Below are 15677 nucleotides of genomic sequence, written 5' to 3' on the forward strand. Positions count from 1 at the left end.
ACTATGAGATACATGTGTCCATTCAGTTCGAACAAGTCCATAGCTATCTTCTGCCATGGGTAGTCTGGGGTCTTGGTTGGCTGTAGAGGTTCTGGTGGAAGTTTTCTTTCTTTCTCACATATTGCACAGGTATCAACGACTTCTTCTATTTTCTTTGAGAGTCCTGGCCACCACACACAACTTCGAGCTAATGCCCTGCATTTCACCACTCCTTGATGTCCTTGGTGAAGTCTCTGAAGTATTTCTTCTTGCAGATCAGCCGGTATCATCAGACGACTCCTTGCCTCCAACAAGCCTTGCTGAACTGTCAAATCTTGGCGTACAAACCAGTATTGTCGCAGATTGACGTCCTTCTTCGCTGTTTCAGGCCAGTGATCTAATTTGCAAAAGTTCATGACTTGACTGCAGATTTTGTCAGAGCATTGCTTCTTTCTAACCTCTTCCAGCTTTGCATCACTTGCAGGAATGCTGTTGATGAGAGCACCGACAAAGGCGTTTGTCTCATCTTCCATTAAGGTTTCCTGTTCAGCTGGTTCAGATCCAGGAGCCCTTGACAGCGTGTCTGCGGTCAACAGGTTTTTTCCTGCAGTGTAGATAATGTTGTATGAAAACTGCATCAGGCACATGCGGAACCTCTGTATCCTTGGGGTCAATTCATCAAGCATCTTGGTTTTCAACAGTGCCAACAGTGGTTTGTGGTCTGTTTCAACTGTGAATTTTGACTGTCTTAACAGGTAGTCTTGAAATTTTTCACAGTTCCAAGTCACTGCCAAGGCTTCTTTTTCCACTTGCGCGTACCTTTGTTCAGTTGGCGTGAGAGATCTTGAGGCGTAGAATACTGGCTTCCGGTCATTTTCTTCTTTCTGAAGTAGTACGCCACCTAATCCGTATGATGATGCGTCTACTGAGACTTTTGTTGGCTTGTCTGGACTGTAGTGTGCAAGCACCGGCGTTGAGCTCAGCTGCACTGTTTGGAAGGCTTTCTCTTGTGGCTCTTCCCAAATCCAATCCGTCTCTTTTTTGAGCAGATCTCTCAGTGGTTTTGTTGTGTCAGCCAGGTGCGATGCAAATTTTCCAACATGGTTCACCATTCCCAGGAACCGGTGCAATTCTGATATGTTTGCTGGTCTTGGGAAGTTGGAAATGGCTTGCACTTTTTCCGGATCCATCTGGATTCCTTCCTTGGAGATCATGTGGCCCAGGAATTTCACTGAGTCCTGTAAGAACTTGCATTTCTCATTGAGTGTGACACCAGCTTCCTTCATCTTCTGTAGAACAAGCTTCAGTCGATCATCATGTTCTTGCTGATTTCTCCCAAAGACAAGAACATCGTCAATGTCGCAGATGACTCCAGGTATTCCTTCGAGGATGCATGTCATCTCTCGGTGAAATACCTCTGGTCCTGAGCTGATACCAAACGGCAGACGTTTGTAACAGTATCGCCCAAACGGTGTAATGAAGGTAGTTAGCTCCTGACTGTCTGGGTGAAGTGGTATTTGGTGAAATCCACTGTTGCAGTCCAATTTAGTGAACACTGTGGCACCATCCAGTTGGGCTAGCAGTTCATCTGTTGTGGGTAGTGGAAGGTTCTCTCGACGCACTCTCTCATTGAGCTTTGTGAAGTCGATGCACAGTCGTACTTTCCCATTTGGTTTTGGTACTGCAGCTATTGGTGTGCACCAGTCAGTGGGTGTCTCCACTGGGCGGATGATATCCTGTTCCTCCAGTTTCTTCAGTTCTTCTTGAACTTTTTCTTTCATGGGAAGGGGTAGTCTGTGGGGTGTTGAGATTGCAAATGGTTGAGCATTTTCTTGCAGTCTTATTGTGTAGACATTCTTCATTCTCCCTAGGCCTGTAAACAGCTCTGGGAATTCTTGCTTGTATTCATGGTTTTTGTCTACAGAGTTGACCCTTTCAATCAGTTTCAGTGCTTCAATTGCAGGCCTCCCCAAAAGTGGCTCCTTCAGATCACCTACAACATAGAGTTCTTGCTCTGATGATGTTTTACCTACTGCTAAGGTAGCATGGACTCTGCCAATCATGTTGATTTTGTTCTGGCCAGGCCCAAACAATTTCTGAATTCTTCTGAATCAGTGGCGAGTTCTTCTTGAAGAACTTATCAGGTACTACTGTCACATCTGCACCAGTGTCTGTTCTGAAATTTACAGAATGACTATGTGTCTTGGTAGTAACCTGCATGCCAGTTCACAGCACCACACACTGCTGATTCTTCTGTGACTGTGCCAAGTATTTTGCCATCTTCATCTTCAAGATATTTCACATCTGCCTTTGTTCTGCACATGACTGCATAATGACCTTTCCTGTTGCATTTTCTACATTCTGTTTCCTTAGCTGGGCATTCTTGCCGACTATGTGATGGGTGTTTTCCACATCTTATGCATTTTCTTGAAGAATTTTGCTGTTGATGTTTTTCACTCTGGTTTGAGTTTATGCTGTTTCCTTGTTTCTTTCTGAACAGGCGTTGCACTTGTGACAAATCTCCTTCACCTGACATTGACTGCAGCTGTTGTTTGGAACTTTTATATGCCCTTCCAATTGACATGCACTTATCTAATGTCAGTTGTTTGTCTTCCAAGAGTTTTTGTCTCAAACCTTCTTCTCTTACTCCTACAACCACTTGATCCCTGATAAGTCTTTCTTCAAGTTTATCAAAGTTGCACGTTTTTACCAGCTTTCTGAGTGCTGCAATGTATGCTTCGATTGACTCTGATGTCTCCTGCTTTCTAAGGTGAAATTTATACGATTCAAAAGCTTCATGTGTGTCTCCCACAAAGAAATCTTGCAATTTTTCCATGACTTTTTTTTAGATCGTTTTTGTCATTTTCCTCATCAAACTTGAGATTGTCAAATATTTCACATGCATCAGGTCCAAAAACAGCAAGAAAAACAGATACTTGGTACTCTTGGTCTTCTTCTCTGTTAAGTCTACTTGCAATGGCATAATTCTCGAATTGTCTCCTGAAACGCTTCCATTTTTGTGACAAATTTTCTTCCAGGCACATTTTGTCTGGTGCTGGAACGTTTGCCGTAAACTGTCCGTGTTGCCCCCTTGGCTCGTTTTGTGACGTCGGTTCCATCGTTTTCTTCTTTTCTGGATTCTTCTATTCTTCAGCAGCTTCTTCTCAGTATTATTCTTCTTATCAGCCTCCCTTTTCAGGATTCTTCTATTCTTCAGTTGCTTCTGACACCATGTAATGTCCGTGAGCGGCCAGAGCAGACTCCCAAGGTTTTTGTTGACGGTTGTCTTCGTAACTAAGTAACCCTGTGCATGCGCCAGGGAGGGGACATAACTCTACATGTCCTGTCTGGCTTTTCCCACGAGTTGTCTCCCTCAGTGTCTGTCCTGTCTGTCTCTCCCCACAAGTTGTCTTCCTCAGTGTCTGTCCTGTCTGTCTTTTCCCACAAGTTGTCTTCCTCAGTGTCTGTCCTGTCTGTCTCTCCCCACGAGTTGTCTTCCTCAATGTCTGTCCTGTCTGTCTTTTCCCACAAGTTGTCTTCCTCAGTGTCTGTCCTGTCTGTCTCTCCCCATGAGTTGTCTTCCTCAGTGTCTGTCCTGTCTGTCTTTTCCCACAAGTTGTCTTCCTCAGTGTCTGTCCTGTCTGTCTTTTCCCACAAGTTGTCTTCCTCAGTGTCTGTCCTGTCTGTCTCTCCCCACGAGTTGTCTTCCTCAGTGTCTGTCCTGTCTGTCTTTTCCCACGAGTTGTCTTCCTCAGTGTCTGTCCTGTCTGTCTTTTCCCACGAGTTGTCTTCCTCAGTGTCTGTCCTGTCTGTCTTCTGCCATGGTTAGTGCCAGCATTCCATATTGTATTGTCAGTGTTAGGTCACTGTATGGCTACTCACCAAAAGAGAACTGGCACTGCAACTCAGTCGCTTTGGTGGTGTCAGTAGCACTTAGCATGGTTCAACATATGCAAAATAACAGACTGCAATCTGCATGTGTGTATGTATATGTGACTCTGTGTGTGTGTGTGTGTGTGTGTGTGTGTGTGTGTGTGTGTGTGGGTGGTAGAGATCAGCTTTAGGAACACACGGAGCAGGCTGCGCGTGTGAAAGGGGATGGTAAAGAAATAGCATGCTCTGACAAACAAGAATACTTGCCAGGTTGCACAGAAAACATGTCCAAATAACTTGGAAGTTCCGGTGGCAGAATCGCACAAAACAAGGCCCCAAGTATCTTTCTGAACTCCTTTATATCTATACTCCGTCTCGCCAGTTCCATTCTTCCTCTGATACTCAACTTCTCAGGATACCTCACGTCAGAAGTAAGACCTATGTGGAACAAGCTCTAAGACCTATGGACACAGATCATTTTCTTTTCAATTGCCAAAGATGTGGAACAAGCTCCCTGATAACCTCCGTCATTCTGATTCCCTTGCATCTTTTAAATCTCGTCTCAAACTCACCTTTTCCCTCAGCAATAAGTTCAGTTGTGACAGGTCCACTTCCTTCGGTTAGCTGTGCTTGACTATATGTGTATACATATGTATGTGTACATAACTACATGCATGTATATGAGTGTGTATTTGTGTGTGTGTGTGTGTTATGTGTTTGTGTTTGTGTGTGTATGTGTGCATGTCTGTCCATGTATGTTTGTGTTTGTGCGTGCCAATGTGTGTGTATATGTTGAGGGTAGCTGTTAGATACACATGTATGTTAAAATGTATGTATGCATTGTGTGTGTGTGTGTGTGTGTGTTTGTGTGTGTGTGTGTTTAGTCACATTTTGGCGAGTGTATGTAACATTGATGTAATGTGTTATGTATACAAAAGTGTTTTTGTAAAGCACCGAGAGCAGGTTTCTGGATAGTGTGCTATATAAGTGCATTATTATTATTATTGTTATTATGAAATATATATATATATATATATATATATATATATATATATATATATATATATATATATATAAGCTGCAAATTATGTGGCCTTTCATGCTGTGCTCTCATGGTGACCTCAGTTTCAATGCCCCTCCACTTCCACACTTGGAGTGAGTCTTGTCAAGGTCTTTAGTGTTGGCAGATTCATGGGGGACTGCCGTTGGAGGGACGTGGTGGCTGTCTCCACTCTGGGGGAGACATTCACTCAGTCTGGCTCTGCAACTAAGCCATTATTGCTGTCAGTAGGGGGCTTAGTAGGTGGTGTCCTAAGTGCGTTAAATCAGGACAGGCACTACTGAACACCACCGAAGTGACTCAGCAGTAGTGCAGGGTCTCCTCTGGTGTACGGCCTTCTGGCGACCAAACATCAATGGTTCCCTGTGGGTTGCTGGCACTGGCACTGCGACAGATGAACCTGGGTGTGGCTGTGTATGGGGGACTTGGAATGAGTGGCGTGAGTGTAATGCCACTGAAACGGTGCAGATGATGGGGCAGCAAAACCAAAAAAAACAAAAAAACACACACCTTTTTTAGTCAAGATTTCAGATCACTAAAGTGTACTTCTTGACCATATGCAAGTTTTGATCTGATAAGTATGGTAGACAGATAAAGTGTTTACTGTGTTTACTAACAATCTTTTGGAGAATCAAACTTTTTCTTGCTTTTGTTTGTATACAGTCAAAATGAACATTCCAAGTCAGTTTTGTTGTGAGGAAAACTGAAAAAAATTGACACATTGCTTGTATTCTTAAGATCTCCAAGTAGTTTTAAAGTTGGTAGTTAACTTTCCTGGGTTGCTTCTGGGGTTAGATAACATCATACTGGTTTTATAAGTGGACAAGGAAAATCCATATTCAAACATAGTCACCCAAGGCTATTGTGATCCGCCTGATATAATCTCCTAATGTAATCTTGTGTTCTTTGTGGTGTTGACTTCTTCAGGGTTAAGTTCATCCACATGCAAACATCATCAGCATATTGAACCAAAGTAACAATTTTTGGACATTGCTTTGGTAAGATCCTGTATAAGGATATTAAAAAGGATGGGTGCTATGAATGATTCTTGAGGTATTCCCATGTCAAGATTTTTAGGCATGAGGTATGCTGCTCCTATTCCAGTTTTGATAGATCTGTTTGACAGCACTTTATAACAAGAGAGGCAAGGCCTTCAAGACTCACTTGAGATACACTTAAAAAAAAAATCTAATCGTTAAAATGTGTTCTGTATTTGTTATTATAAAGCTTCGGGTTATAAAAAAAGAAAAGAAAAAAAAGTCCTGACCAGATTCGAACCCCGCGTGTTCGGGTGAGAAGAAACTGTCTTACCCATTACACTATCGTGGCTCCTTAACTGACGTTCTAAAATTTAATATTTGAACATACTTTTTTAAAGGGCGAGTATTCGCAGTGAGAACGCTGTTTAAATCATATTATTCTGGTGTATCTTGGGCATTCAAGAAATCTTTAAGGACAATAAAAAATTCTTTTTAAGTCCGCGGTAAAGGAGACGTGGCTATCGCAGCAATCACACTGCAACATTTAGCCATTTTCTCTATATCTAGGTAGATGTACAAGTTTAGTTAAACCAGCCGGGAATGTAGTACGACATGGTCGATTCAATTTCTCTTTTATGTTCATTCTAGGTTTATAGTTTTAAAGTTGATATGAAAATTGAGTATTTTGTTAGACGAATAACATGTAGAGCCAAGTACAAGTGCTTCTAAACGTCGTATGAAGTGAAAAGGACTTCATTTTGAGAAAAGTCAAGACTGGAAATTTTTTCGTTTCATCAATTCAAGGGTATTAACTCGCATGGTTTACAATTTTTAACTGTGAATTCCGACTGATTCTGTGGATATTTTTATGGCAGTTTGGGGCATAATCCAGTAAGTGATGAGGCGTTCACAAATCTTTCTCTGAATAAATATTTAACGGTCTCCTTCTCCAACTTTCCATCACATGTTATCGTGTATTGTCCATTGAATATGGGATTGAACGGGCAAGTCAACAACTTGAAACAAAATGGCGTCATTCACGTTCGCAAAGAATATGAGCACGCGCTCTGAATGTGTATAAATATGTGTATGCAGTTGATTTTTGCCAATGGCCTTCAGGGCTCAGCCAATAGATCTATAAAGTCCACTCATATTGATTTTAGTATTTTCCGAAAAAAGACCACTTGGGCGAATGAACATAGTGAAAACCCTGTACACTGAGAGTAAAACACACAAGCTTTTTATGTATTGAGTATAATTTCAAAATGTAATGTTTAAGATGAGAAAGATCAGTTTAAAGCAAATTAAGTCCCCTAGCATTGATTACAGATTAATTTCCCTTTTTTACTATCTGCATCAAAACGTTTGCAAAATAAATAAAACTTCCATGCTTAGCAAAAGAAGTTCCTGTTTGAACAAAAAATGATAATAATGACTGCTCTTGTTGTTGTGTCAGAATATCAGATCAAAGTTCCAAGATTAGAGAATAAAAAAAATATAAATATAACAGTAAATACAGTTTGCATATAATTTGGCTTTTTTTTTTTTTGCCCATCCCAGAGGTACAATATTGTTTTAAACAAGATGACTGGAAAGAACTCAATTTTTCCTATTTTTATGCCTAATTTGGTGTCAACTGACAAAGTATTTGCAGAGAAAATGGCAGTGTTAAAGTTTACCACGGACACACACACACACACACACACACACACACACAACCGAACACCGGGTTAAAACATAGACTCACTTTGTTTACACAAGTGAATCAAAAATGTGTGTCCTCTTTTTGAATTTTCCCTGAATTCATCATTATTCTCCACCAATCACAGTGTTGAGAAAATAACAGTACGCTAACAGATTTCAGGCTTAAGTAGGTCTCTCTGCTTGCACTCCTATAGAGGGATAGAGCAGTGACTGAACAGTGAGGATTTGATAAGTGTGTGTTGTGGCTGAATGGTTAAGAATGGAAGTCACCTGCAAGTGCTATATAGCAGATTGAATAAGACTGCGATTTTGGAAGAGGGTGAACTGCTGTGGTGTGCAGGACAAATTGTACAGCGGTTCCCACAATGCCATTGATATGTGGGAAACTTCAGGCAGCTTCCAGTCCCTGGGGAAGATCGACCACGAGTGTGGCTCTGTGTATTCCTTAGCCGTCACCAAACAGTTTATCATCGCAGGTAATTCAGGTGGGACCAGCTTCGTTTTTGTCTGTACTACACATCATTGGTTGTTTGGTTCGGCCATTGGTTGGTGGATTAATTCTTGATAGCTGTAATTTCTGGTCCTTAACTCAGTAATGCCAGTTAGCTCCACTGACTTTTCCCACAGATGACCCATTTGTATGGGTATGAAATAAAATCGCAAAAAAACAAATGTTAGAATTTATGAACTGAAAACTTCCAAACTGATCAGTAATGTAACAAGTTAGTTGGGGAAAAAATATTAAACTACCTCCCTTCTAGTGCTATCATACAGTGAGAAAGTATCCATATTTTTTGTTTGAAATTTGCACACACTGACTTGTAAACGAATCTAGGAAACACACAGAGTTTGATTCAGATTAAATTCAGAACGTTTTATAACCACGATAGGGCCCCTTTGTTTAATTCTGTTGTCTGCCTTGTGACTGAGAAGAAACTGGGTCAGATGTCATTGTTGACATGCACTGTTCACTGCAAAAACAACTCTCCTGCTCATGAGTTATTTGCTGCAGTGGAGAGTGGAAAGGTCAGTTAAGCTATTCTTAGCTTGTAACGTCATAATGCAAAATAGGTGTCTTCCCAAAATTCAAAACTACCAACGGCCCCGATCGAACTCCTTTGTCTGAAATGGTTGATAACATTAGGGCTTTGATAAGGGTCCTTCATCCAGAATGAGTTAAAGCACTCGTGTTTTTAATATGCACTCCCCCCCTTTTTTTTTCATTTTTATGAAAAATCTTTGAATAATGTATTCACATGTATTAGGCGCAATCAAAATATGGACAAACCAAGTTCAGAAGAAAACATTATCTAAAAATACAATGATAAAACGGAACTTGGGTAGTATTAACATAGTATCATTTTCAAGATTTATAAAAATAAAAGAAACCAGAAAGTAGGCTCTCTAGAAAGCGAAAATCAGTAATATGTACCATCATGAATCTGATTCATCATCATCATATATGATAAGAAGCTTCAGAATGCTATGTATTTTTACCATGTGCACCAGTTATGTGTCATCTCATCTGGCATCATTGTTGTTCTGGAGGTGGAACAGTGCTGTTGTATTGTGTGATATGACACAGTCTGTGTTCAACATCATTCAAAACTTGCTTACATCTCACTCTCAAACTTCCATACCAGCACATAAATGAAACTGTCAGCACAAACCCAATACAACATCGATAGTAGCTCTGAAGAATCTTGGAGTCTGTGTTCACAGTGCTGTTGTGTGGTGTGATGTGACACAGTCTGTGTTCACAGTGATGTTGTGTGGTGTGATGGTTGTATGGTGTGATGTGACACAGTCTGTGTTCACAGTGCTGTTGTGTGGTGTGATGTGACACAGTCTGTGTTCACAGTGATGTTGTGTGGTATGATGGTTGTATAGTGTGATGTGACACAGTCTGTGTTCACAGTGCTGTTGTGTGGTATGATGTGACACAGTCTGTGTTCACAGTGCTGTTGTGTGATGTTGTGTAACACAGTCTGTGTTCACAGTGCTGTTGTGTGATGTTGTGTAACACAGTCTGTGTTCAAGGTGCTGTTGTGTGGTGTGATGTGACACAGTCTATGTTCACAGTGCTGTTGTCTGACCTGCACGGATTCCTCTCCAGGAATGGACGAGGTCCATTGTAAACTTTTAAAACAACTTCCCGAAACCTGTCTGGACACCCTGCTCAAAGTTTACAACCACATCTGGATCATAGGCTTTTTTCCACCCTCCTGGCGGAAAGCCCTCATAATCCCGGTGCCAAAACCGGGAAAAGACCCCTCGAACCCCTCCAACTACCGCCCAGTAGCACTGACCAGCTGCATCTGCAAACTGATGGAGAAGATGGTCAACAGTAGACTGATGTGGAAACTAGAGACCGACGGTCTTCTGGCGAAAGAACAGTGCGGTTTCCGCAAGCATCGCTCTACCGTTGACCATCTGGTTCGTCTGGAAACCACCGTAAGAAATGCCTTTGTAAACAAACAGCATGTGGTGGCCATATTTTTTGACTTAGAGAAAGCTTACGATACCACCTGGAAATTTGGTATTCTCTCGGACCAGCACAAGCTCGGCTTCTGAGGACACCTGCCCCAGTTCATCCACAATTTTTTGCAAGACAGACAATTCCAGGTGAGGGTTGGCACCACCCTGTCTGACATTCACAAGCAGGAGCTGGGTGTTCCGCAAGGGAGTATTCTGTCGCCAGCTCTCTTCAGCATCAAAATTAATGACATCGTTCAATCCGTTCAGAAGGGATCGGACAGCTCGCTGTTCATGGACGATTTCGCCTTGTGTGCAACTGGCAGCACGTATGCCAGCATCCAGCGACAGCTTCAGCTCTGCGTCAACAAAATCCAGTGTTGGGCAGAGGAGAATGGCTTCACCTTTTCATCCTCCAAAACTGAATGTATTCATTTTCATAACTTTCGCCAGTTCTGTCCGGATCCTGAAATCCATCTGGGAAAATCCACCATCTCGGCGGTCAAGGAAGCCAAACTTTTAGGGATTGTTTTTGATCAGAAGCTGAACTTCCTCAGCCATATCAAACAGCTGAAAATATCTTGCCAAAAAGCCCTGAACATCATCCGAGTTGTAGCACACACGGGCTGCGGTGCTGATAAGAGAACTCTCTTGCACCTCTACAGAGCCCTGGTCCGGTCCAAAGTGGACTACAGAAGTGTAGTATACGGCTCGGCCAGACCATCTTACCTGAAACTGCTGGACCCTATACACCACCAAGGGCTCCGTCTCAGTCTAGGTGCTTTCCGCACCACCCCTGTGCACAGCCTGTATGCAGAGGCAGGGGAACTGTCTCTCTCCAACCGCAGACTGAAGCTGACCCTAAATTATTACTTGAAACTGTTTTCTGAACCTACAAATCCTGCTTACGATGCAGTGTTCAGTAGTTAACTGTAATTGTCTTTTGAGGTGATGTCACTACTGTTCTGCTATGTCAGTGAACATGAATGTCATGAATTTGTTCTGTGTTGTCATTTTAACTCTTTCATTCCTATTTTTCTATGAACCATTTCTCCCCCTTGTTTCCAGTTTCCTACGATACATATATTCCCTTCATTCCTGGATTTAGAGAAGAGAAAGAAAGTATGAAGCAGGGTACTTATTTCAGAGACTTATGGCAACTCACCTCATTACAGTACACTAAGATTGTCATGTACTATTGTGTACAGAATTGACGTGAGAAGTTGTCTGTGACCCTGTTGACATTATAGGGTGACATTTTTGGTGACACTCAATGTAAAACAGGTGAATTTGGAGTCAAACACGTGGCTTGTGGTGTCACTGATGACGACAAGCCCTTGTCGGCTCTCAGCCCCTTCGCTATCCAGAAGGGCTTCCAGTGTCTGGCAGGCTCACTGACATCTATCAAGAGGCTGAGGAGCGGAGCATTTCTGGTGGAGACAGCGCCAAAAAGGCAGACACAGCTTCTGCTGAAAGCGACCACTTTTATGGATAGGGCGGTGAAGGTTTCCCCTCACAGAGGACTGAACTGTTCGAATGGGGTTATCAGATGCCCGGAGTTGAGAGGAGTGTCTGAAGCAGAGATCAAGAGCGAGCTGTCCTCTCAGGGAGTGACCGACGTTTACAGGTTGACAGTAAGGAAGGGGTCGGACAGAGTCCTGACCAACACATTTTTCCTCACTTTCTGCTGCCCGAATGTCCCCAAGGACATACGAGTCGGATACCTGCTGGTGAACGTAAGTCTGTATGTGCCGTCCCCTCTACGGTGTTTCAAGTGCCAGAAATTCGGACACATGCGGGACCGCTGCAAGGAGGAAGAGGCATGTGGCACCTGTTCAAAGATGGAGTTCTTAAAAGAAGTTTTTTAACCAGATTTGAAAGTTTTAAACTATGGAAGTTTTTTTTTAAACTTTGGAGTGGAAAGTTTGAAGTGGTGACTCGTTTTAATTGTTTGTTTTTTTACCCTTGTAGTAGTTATTAACGCGGCGGCGATAGCCTTGAGATGGCCTTAGTGGTCGGCGAGGCTCTAAACACCATAATTTCATTTCATTTCATTTGATTACAGACGTTTCTTAAATGTGTAAAGGGTTCAAACGTGTTTGATACATGCCAGTTTTTTTTAAATTTATTTATTTATTTATTATTATCATTGTCTAATTACTATCATTATCTCTCTTTTTTTAATGACAGATGATTAGTTGGTTTTGTTGTTGTTTTTTTGTTTTGTTTTTCTTTGACTTTTTTTCCATTCTCTCTTTTTGTTCTTTGTGAATTATGAAATAGAAATACCATTGCAAGTAAATTGTCACTGAAGTTCATTGCAGTTGCCTAATTTGTTGAGGATGTAATTTTCCTATTGTGACATATGTGAATTGTGCAAAATTCTGTCAAACATGATATTTCAATGAGAGAAATATAACCAAAAAAATCAAGAGAGGCAAGGCCTTCAAGACTCACTTGTGATACACTTAAAAAAAAAAAAAATCTAATCGTTAAAATGTGTTCTGTATTTGTTGTTATAAAGCTTCGGTTTAAAAAAAAAAAGAAAAACAAAACAAAACAAAAAAACCCTGAAGACAGATTTGAACCCCGCATGTTCGGGTGAGAAGAAACTGTCTTACTCAATACACTATTGTGGCTCCTTAACTGACGTTAAAAAATTTAACATTTAAACATGCTTTTTTAAGGGCGATAAATCGATTGCGGTATTCGCAGTGAGAACACTGTTTAAATCATATTATTCTGGTGAATCTTGGGCATTCAAAAAATCTTTAAGGGCAATTTAAAATTCTTTTTAAGTCCGCGGTAAAGGAGACGTGGCTATCGCAACATGTAGCCGTTTTCTCTGGATCTAGATAGATGTACAAGTTTAGTTATACCCGCCGGTCAATTCAATTTCTCTTTTATATTCATTCTAGTTTTATACTTTTAAAGTTGATATGAAAATTTAGTATTTTGTTAAACTAATAACATGTAGAGCCAAGTACAAGTACTTGTAAACGTCATACGAAGTGAAAAGGACTTCATTTTGAGAAAAGTCAAGACTGGAAATTTTTTCGTTTCATCAATTCAAGGGTATTAACTCTCATGGTTTACAATTTTTAACTGTAATTCTGACTGATTTTGTGGATATTTTTATGGCAGTTTGGGGCATAATCCAGTAAGTGATGAGGCGTTCACAAATCTTTCTCTGAATAAATATTTAACGGTCTCCTTCTCCAACTTTCCATCACATGTTATCGTGTATTGTCGATTGAATATAGGATTGAATGGGCAGGTCAACAACTTGAAACAAAATGGCGTCCTTCACGTTCGCGAGGAATATGAGCATGCACTTTGGATATGTATAAATATGTGTACGCACTTGATTTTTGCCCATGACCTTCAGGGCTCAGCCAATTGATCTATAAAGTCCACTCATAGTATTGATTTTAGTATTTTCCAAAAAAGACCACTTGGCGAATGAACATAGTGAAACATGTACACTGAGAGTAAAACACACAAGCTTTTTATGTATTGAGTATAATTTCAAAATGTAATGTTTAAGATGAGAAGGATAAGTTTAAAGCAAATCAACCCCCCTAGCATTAATTACAGATTAGTTTCCCTTTTTTACTATCTGCAGCAAAGACATCCACCAGAAATATAACTTCCATGCTTAGCAAAAGAAGTTCCTGTTTGAACAAAAAATGATGAAATGACTGCTCTTGATGCTGTGTCAGAATATCAGATCAAAGTGTCAAGTTTAGAGAATAAAAAAATATGAATGTAACAGTAAATTCAGTTTGCATATAATTTGGCTTCTTTTTTAAATTTTTTTGTGCCCATTCCAGAGGTGCAATATTGTTTTAAACAAGATGACTGGAAAGAACTCAATTTTTCCTATTTTTATGCCAAATTTGGTGTCAACTGACAAAGTATTTGCAGATAAAATGGCAATGTTAAAGTTTACCACGGACACACACACACACACACACACACACATACACAGACAACTGAACACCGGGTTAAAACATAGACTTGCTTTGTTTACACAAGTGAATCATAAAAAAGGGGGTGGGGGTGGTGGAGCAGAGGACGCTGTGTGCCCATTTTGCCATGGCAAACAAACAGTGGAACATGTCCTCAGCTCATGCACAGCTGCGTTAAGCCAAGGATGGTACACATGGAGGCACAACCAAGTGCTAAAAAAGAAATTGCACATGTGGTGAGCACTGCCTAAGGAGCACCCAAACCACCAGAAGTTCCAGTAGAGTTCCTCTCTACAGAAGGCAATAAAATCTGACCAGGAACAGCTGTAACATCCAAAGTATGGAAACATGGGCTGCTGGATGGTGCTGAAGATTTGGAATGCACAGTTGACCTACGAAAGGGAAAGAAACACCCAGAAATCATCAGCAAGTGGACATAAGACCTGACATAGTACTCCACTCCAAGGCAACGAAACAAGCAATTCTGATTGAGCTCACTGCGCGATACTAAAGCAGAATGGAGGAAGCCCACATCTACAAGACTGAGAAGTATGCTAGTCTAGCCAGCAGCTTGAGAGAATCTGCCTCCCAAGCCAAAGTCCTCGCCATAGAGATTGGCGCGGGAGGGTTTGTGGGCGCATCTACCTACAGCCTCATGAAACAGCTGTCGATTTCTGGCAGAGAGAGGACATGGGCTCTCAAGGCAATGGCAGAACCAGCAGAAGAGAGTTCCAGCTGGATCTGGTCAAGGGGGAATGAAAGTAAACTTCATAAGGATTAAATTTCCCTACTCAAACTAGCCGTATGATGGCTCAGTGGTTAAAACATCTGCCAGAAAGGTGACTCAGTTCTGAAGTGGCGACCACCCTGGAGGTGTAGGTTTGAACCTGCTGAGGACCAGGTCAGAATAAAAATTGTAAAAAATGCGGCAATACAAGGGCATCCAGGAATCATGACCAGGGTGCTGCCCCGCCCCACAGAGTGTAAGAAGTTAAGGACTGAAACACTTGACTGAGGGGGGCTCCTTCTCTGAAGGTCTTGTATTGTCCAGCTCTCCCAAGAGTTTCTTATCACTACTACTGTTTACTAGTATAATCCAGCTCAACACATACCATTACTTTGTACTAATCAGCATAACACATCTGACTGCAATGCACAGTATTCTGTATGTGACTGCTGTGTACTACCCAGCATAAAATACTGTGTATGTTGTGTCGCATAGTTGCCCCACACTGTCTGTCTGACTGCTGCAGGGACATACAACCGCAACATCCAGGTGTTCAGCGCCACCACCCACGAGTTTGTCACCAAGCTCAGCAGTCATCTTGGCACAGTCACTGCCCTTGCTGCTTCCCTGTCTGGCCGCTTTCTCTTTTCAGCATCTCAGGATTCCAACATTTTTGTATGTATCTTCACAACTGTGTGTCTTGTTGCATACCATGGTATGCATTCACAATAAATGTTGACAAGTCATATACCATGATATGCAGTTACATGTTATGCCATGAAATTTGTTTGTATCTGTGATGATGTATTTGTGTATATGGTTTTTCATTCTTATCCCACTTAAAAGAAAACAAATTAAATCTATTTTCTGCTTGCATATTTATTCTACATGTGTGTCTATGGGTGTGG

At 41.4% G+C, this 15677-nt stretch overlaps 1 protein-coding gene across 2 annotated transcripts in view; it reads left to right on the top strand.

Annotated features, from left to right (window-relative positions):
• LOC143300608 (E3 ubiquitin-protein ligase TRAF7-like) overlaps positions 1 to 15677 on the top strand; it is a 116902-nt gene that overhangs the window by 83531 nt on the left and 17694 nt on the right. The window contains exons 12-13 of one of the 2 annotated variants that reach the window (XM_076614391.1): positions 7937 to 8072; positions 15296 to 15444. In XM_076614391.1, coding sequence (XP_076470506.1) covers positions 7937 to 8072; positions 15296 to 15444 — 285 coding nt within the window. Of the gene's footprint in view, positions 1 to 7936; positions 8082 to 15295; positions 15445 to 15677 lie in introns of both variants that reach the window. The other variant, XM_076614390.1, reaches the window with a different exon arrangement.

The sequence above is a fragment of the Babylonia areolata genome, chromosome 26, assembly GCF_041734735.1.
Source record: "Babylonia areolata isolate BAREFJ2019XMU chromosome 26, ASM4173473v1, whole genome shotgun sequence".
NCBI classification, from domain to species: Eukaryota; Metazoa; Mollusca; class Gastropoda; order Neogastropoda; family Buccinidae; genus Babylonia; species Babylonia areolata.